The sequence below is a fragment of the Sorghum bicolor genome, chromosome 3, assembly GCF_000003195.3.
Source record: "Sorghum bicolor cultivar BTx623 chromosome 3, Sorghum_bicolor_NCBIv3, whole genome shotgun sequence".
NCBI lineage: Eukaryota > Viridiplantae > Streptophyta > Magnoliopsida > Poales > Poaceae > Sorghum > Sorghum bicolor.
The window spans coordinates 60,933,301-60,939,300 of NC_012872.2; the positions used below are offsets into that span (position 1 = coordinate 60,933,301).

General features: G+C 53.1%; 1 protein-coding gene across 1 annotated transcript; it reads left to right on the forward strand.

Annotated features, from left to right (window-relative positions):
* On the forward strand, positions 4,698-5,343 carry LOC110433742. Its single transcript, XM_021456295.1, has 2 exons — positions 4,698-5,218; positions 5,325-5,343. The coding sequence occupies exons 1-2, from the start codon at positions 4,698-4,700 to the stop codon at positions 5,341-5,343; spliced, it is 540 nt and encodes a 179-aa protein (XP_021311970.1).

The following is a 6,000-nucleotide window of genomic DNA, read 5'->3' on the forward strand; positions in this document are numbered from 1 at the left end:
GCATAAATGTTACTACTCCGATGATCCATATTTGATTATAAGTGGTCCTCTTTTAACAGGTTTATATATCCCAACTGATTATTGTGCGGTTACAATTGTTTATCATGGATAAAAAAATTGCTCGTTTATTATTTTTGTACTCAGAGCTATATTTGCTCGTTTATTTAATCGATCGAGAAAAGTAATATATAGCACTAAACAAAATCTAGGGCTAGCTGAAGCCACGCTTTAATTTTGCATGGTGACAGTTGATTAGTGCTCCGTATACGACAAGCAATATGTTGGCATCCGGAGGTCAGATCCTCCACACAGTCACAGCAGCAGCAGCCGCAGCACGGTTGGAGAGATCCGGCAGATCCTCGTTTTTAATTTGATCACCGCCGGCGGTACGGTGGATTTCTCGCAGATGCAGACAAAAGGCTAGAAATGTGCTGCTCATCACGCGCGGGAGCACATTAACCCACATGATCGACCGCTAGCTGGTTGTAATTAATCGAGGCACTGCACGGGCGATCTCAAAGTTCACAGCCCAACAGTGCGAAATCTGCACGGCACGCGCGCGGATATGGATGGACGCGCGGGTGGTCGACGATCTGCCGATGACACGATGATGAGCTCGACCGACCCGCCGGTGCAAGCAACCGACGGCGGCGGGCAGACAGGGACGGCCGGCAAGCACGCGCGCGGCGGCGGTGTTTATTTATTTGATCGTCTGGTTCCTCCGATATCCTCGATTGGTTTTGGCGAAACCGGGGGCCGGCGGCAAGTGGCAACTGGCACGGCAGCTCCAGACGTACGACGACGGCGACCAGTCCAAGAACCGCGCGTATAGTAAACGTACGTATTCAAGTACGCCCGCGCTACAGCTCCACCAGCCCAACCGATCCGCGCGCGGTCGCGACAGTTCAGGTATATGCAGTGCACCCACCAGGAGGCTGATCTGAGAGGACACACGTCGCGCGATCTGTGTTGATGGGAGCATCGGAACAACAGTGACCCGCCCCGATCCATCCATATCGATCAAGCCGAGGCGGGGCTACGTGCAGTGAACAATGTGGACACATGGACTACGCCAATTACTATATAGTATTAGCTCACCTAATAAGACAAACTGGTAGTACTTAGATTACGTGTTGATTAGTGAAGGCAAGTACACTAATAATGGTATGATAGTCTGTGGCTCTCTAATTCAGATCATTCCTCGTCCCACGTCTCTGGCGTCCATACGTACAGGAAATCGCCTAATCCATTATTGTCCTCGTCCGATCCATTGGGGGAGGGAGTGGTTGTTTGGTGAGATCGCGTGGCAGAGCGAGCTTGATCACTCATGTGAATCAATCGTGTCAAAGCAAAGGTTGTTAAGGGAGCCTGTCACTTGTGCCAAATCTTGCAACATGGTATTGTTTGGGAGTGGAAACGCTGGGGAAGCAACAAGATAATCTCGATGACCGCTCTGAAAATCATATGGAAATGATCCGGGTTTTGTTGTTAATTGCCAGTCGCCAGTACCATATATATTTTATCCCCCAGAGAGTCCTGGAACCACTTGATTCCGATCCCAGCAGGAGCAGGTAGCCCGAATCGATCATCCGTGCATTTCATATACGATCCGAGAAGCGAGAATGCAACACGGGAGGGAGTACGTAGTGTAAATTTGTTCTTCGTACTCGCCATCGAACCTACCTACATACAACTTGCTTGAATAAGCAATATCGTGCTTGTTTTCTACCCTGCTCTGCTCCGAAAAGGTTTGGGGTTTGGGTTTGGCCTAACGAAAGTACAATCATTGCGCCTGTTTCTCCAACCAGAACGAGTCCGATCGCTCCGTCCGGATTTGAAAAATGGGGTGTTTGTTTTATGGTACGTGGTTCAGTGCACCATGCATGCGTGCAAAATCCTCGCCATTATGCTCGCTGATCCTGCGATCGCAACTCGTGCTAATTATTACTCCTCGCGGTACGGCCGGCTGTAGCGCACCGATCCGGCAGGTGTCCTGCGCGTGTCACCATGCCGGGTTAGGCTCGCTCGCTCGCTCGCTCGGAGACACCACCACCAGCTGCTGTCGCTGTCACGTACCCATGGTCCCGCCCGGGCCGGACGCTCGCTGCACACACACACACACACTCTCTCTCACTAGAAACAAGCTGGCTCAAGGCTACTAGCTCGGTCTAGCTGCTAGTAACTGGAGTGTACTAGTACTGGATAACCGTTTTGTGGAGACAAAAATCTTATCAGAATCGGGGGATGATGATCTATCCACCCGACTGTTGCTACTAGTACATTGATCCGGCGAGTAGCAACAGTAATTCACCGAGCTAGCTAAGCTAGTAGGCGATGTGGCATTGATTGATAGCTAGGAACGCTGCATACAGTATGGTGGTGGACCACATCCACATACAAGAGTCCTTCGGGCCAGGAGCCAGGAGGCGTTGCAAGCCAAGTGCAAGTGCGCTCTTGCCGTGACACATGCCGCCATACCACTCGGCGTCGGCGGACGCGCGCACGAACGCCCCGAGCAGAGGAGGCATGCGTGTCTGACGACGGACAGCACAGGAACCCCGCTCGGGGCCTCGGGGCCTTGGCAAGATCCCCGCCCGGGGAGGCAGATCTTATCTCATCCGGCCCGACACATCTCCCTGCTCCTGTAGCAAGCACGCAAGCTAGCTATAGCTTAGCTAGGCTGGTCGTCGAAGCGTACACATCCATCGATGGATCCATCCATCCATCGGGGTCGGGCACGGCCACTCTGCGTGCGCTGCGCCCCCATTTACTGGATCGGTATGGATGCACGCCCCCCGCTGCCCGGCCCCCGGCCACGGCGCCCCGCCCCCCTGCCGATCGCGTCATGCCGGTGCCGTGTCCGCGCGCGGGAGGGCTGCGGGAGATGGGCGCCCGCGCACGGCGTGCGGCCGCGGTCGCCGCGCGTCACGTCCCTTTCCCCCCCACACCCCACGCCCGGACCACCACCGAGGCCGCTGCATCCAATTATGGCCGACCCGTCGGTTCAACGTACGCGCCTGCCGCCTTCCTCCCACCCCCCATGGCTCCAAAACCGGACCCTGTGCATGCACGCAGCGCTGTCCCAACTCCCAACCCGAGCCCGGCCGGCGGGCTCAACGCTGCGCCCGCGCGCATCGCCGTCGCTCTCGCATGAGGTAGTCGCCGTCGCGGGAATCCCGTTGGCCGGCAGGGGGCTTCTGCGCCACAGGTTTTGCCCATCGAGGCGGGCGCGCGCATGCATCCACTACCTTCTTGTTTTCATCTTTTGCCCCGATAACGATCGATCCACGACATCGGGGCGTGTCCGTGGCCCGGATGCGCGAATTGATGCGCCAACCTCTGCGGCTGTCCCGGCCAGCTTCCCACGGTTTTCTCCATTGATGCGGACCTGACCTGAGGAGTGCGGGTACAGTGCCAAGCCTCGGAATGTAGCTAGCTGGGATAGATAGCCAGCTCTGGGTTCTGCCATTGCGGGCGGACACCCACGACGCCACTGGCACTTTCATGCCTGCCCTGCATGCCCTCGACCTCGATCGATCGATCACTTCGTTTTCTTCTAGCATCTTCTTCTTCTTCTGGATAGGTGGCGGCAAATTAAACCATGAAACGGACTGTGTGATGCATCCAGTTAGCAGGCTAGACCTTGCTTTGCCACTTGCTAGCTATCGCCTATCGAGCTAGCTAGTAGCTTGCATTGATGGTGTGCCACATGCAGACCTGCATGCTTGCACCGATCAGAGCCTCAGCGGTGTTAGGCTGCATCCATATCGAGCAATGCAAACTTGGCGGCCGCTGCTCCCTTTCTGATCGCGTGATGCGTGGATTCATGTCAACTGTAAAAATGTACGAATAACTTCAGTGGCAGCCATACTAAACACACCAGTTCTGCAACAGAGGTCTGAAATACAAAAGTGTCAATTAAATTAAAACTAGAACAAAGGAGACGCGATCGACATATACTCTGTTGCTGCATTGCATGGCCCTGTGTACGGCGCGCGCAACGTAACCATCGTCGTCAAGGGTTACGATCGAGGCCAAATTAAGCATCCCATTATTCATCCGTGGTCCGTGCCATATGCCGCGTGCGTGTGGGGCAACAAGCTGACGCGTGGTGCCGACCTCGTAATAAACTCCGGCCGCGTTGACTGTTTTCCCTCTATGAACAGGATCGTTGCATTTGGAGAACAGGTCCAATAGGGATGTATTAGCACTTAGCAGCCAGCTCCCAGCTGAAAGTAATAAGTCAGCGCAAGTGCCGCAACAGACCTGACGTAACATTCATCTGATGAATTATTCCTCAAGATCAACAGTAATAATATCCTTTGCGGCTACTCCCTGGAGCTCGTACGGATATATGTGCAAGTTATAGATGTTGGATTGATCTCAGGCCCAACCCAACGGTTGGGGCCTTTTTCCCTCTGGATCGCGCTCTGATCGGGGGCGCCCAACCGATCCATGGTTGGTGGGCCCCCGACGCGCTGCGCTATATAAACAGGAGTGGGGGCCGCAGGCACGAAACCGCTAAGTTCGCCGTGCACACATCCCCACTCGACAAACCCTAGGCCATCCGATCGGCTTGCGCAGTGGCGTCGGGAAGCACCACTGCGCCTCTCTCCTACCCCGCCGTCGTCGGTCAGTGCTGGTGGAGGCCCGAAGGACGACGGGATCTACTCCGCCACCGCGTCCACGCCCTCAACATGGACCCCGCTGGATCTGCACCCGCCGCCAACGACGACCAAGCGCTGAATGCGATGCACTTCATTAGTGCAATTCCAAAGCTGACGGGACAGAACTATGTTCTGTGGCGCGAGGAACTTGATGCTGCTCTAGCACTTGCTGAGATAGATTTGGCTCTTCAGGAGCCAAAGCCCACTGAGCCAGAGGAGCCCGAAAGGGCTCAGAATGAGACCGATGAAGCTTTTGCTAATCGGAAGCGAGACTTTGCTCCCATCAGAGCAAAGTATGATCTTGAGAAGTACAAGTGGGAAAAGTCAAACCGCAAGTGCAAGATTGTCATCAAGAAAACCATCACAGAGGGCCTAAGAGGTGCCATCCCAGAATGTGAGACAGCAAAAGAATACCTTGAGAAAGTGAAGAATCAGTTTACTGGTTCAACCAAAGCCCATGCTTCCACCCTGATCCAGAAACTCACTAACATGAGGTTCACAGGGGGGAGTGTGAGAGAGCACATTCTGAGCATGAGCACCATGGCAGCCAAGTTAGAGAAGCTAAAGATGCCCCTCGCTGATGGTTTCCTCATTCACCTAGCTCTAAACTCACTTCCTAAAGAGTATGAGACATTTGTTGTTAACTACAACACACAGCCAGAGGAGTGGGATTTAGAGAAGGTGATTGCTATGTGTGTGCAAGAGGAAGAAAGGCTCAAGAATGCAAATGGTGGTTCTGTGAACTTTGTGAAAGGAAAGAACAAGAAGCCATTCTACAACAAGAAAGCTCCCGATGCCTCCACCCCCCAGAACAAGGGAGGAAGCACTTCACAGCCTAAAGCACAGCCAAAGCAAGACAACCAGCACAGGCAGGAGGACCCGGATCGCTGTAGATGGTGTAATGAGACAGGGCATTGGAAGCATGACTGCCCTAAGTTCATGAAACATTGCCTAGTGAAAGGTGAGGACATTATAACTTTTGTTGATGAATCCTTATATCTAAGTTATGCTAGATCCACATGGTGGATTGACTCAGGTGCAATTGTTCATGTTGCAAACTCTTTGCAGGGATTCAGTGGAGGGAGAACTCTTCAAAGAGGAGAAAGACAGATTAAGGTGGCCACTGGTGTTGAAGCTGAAGTTCAAGCTATAGGAAATTTATCTCTAGATTTAGCTAGTGGCTTCACCCTTGAGTTGCATGATGTTCTTTATGTTCCCTCTTTAGCTAGAAATTTAATTTCAGTTTCATGTTTGTCAGACTATGGTTTTGATTGCCACTTCAGCAAGAATGATTGTAAGCTACAGTTAAATAATAAATGTGTGGGTCTTGCCT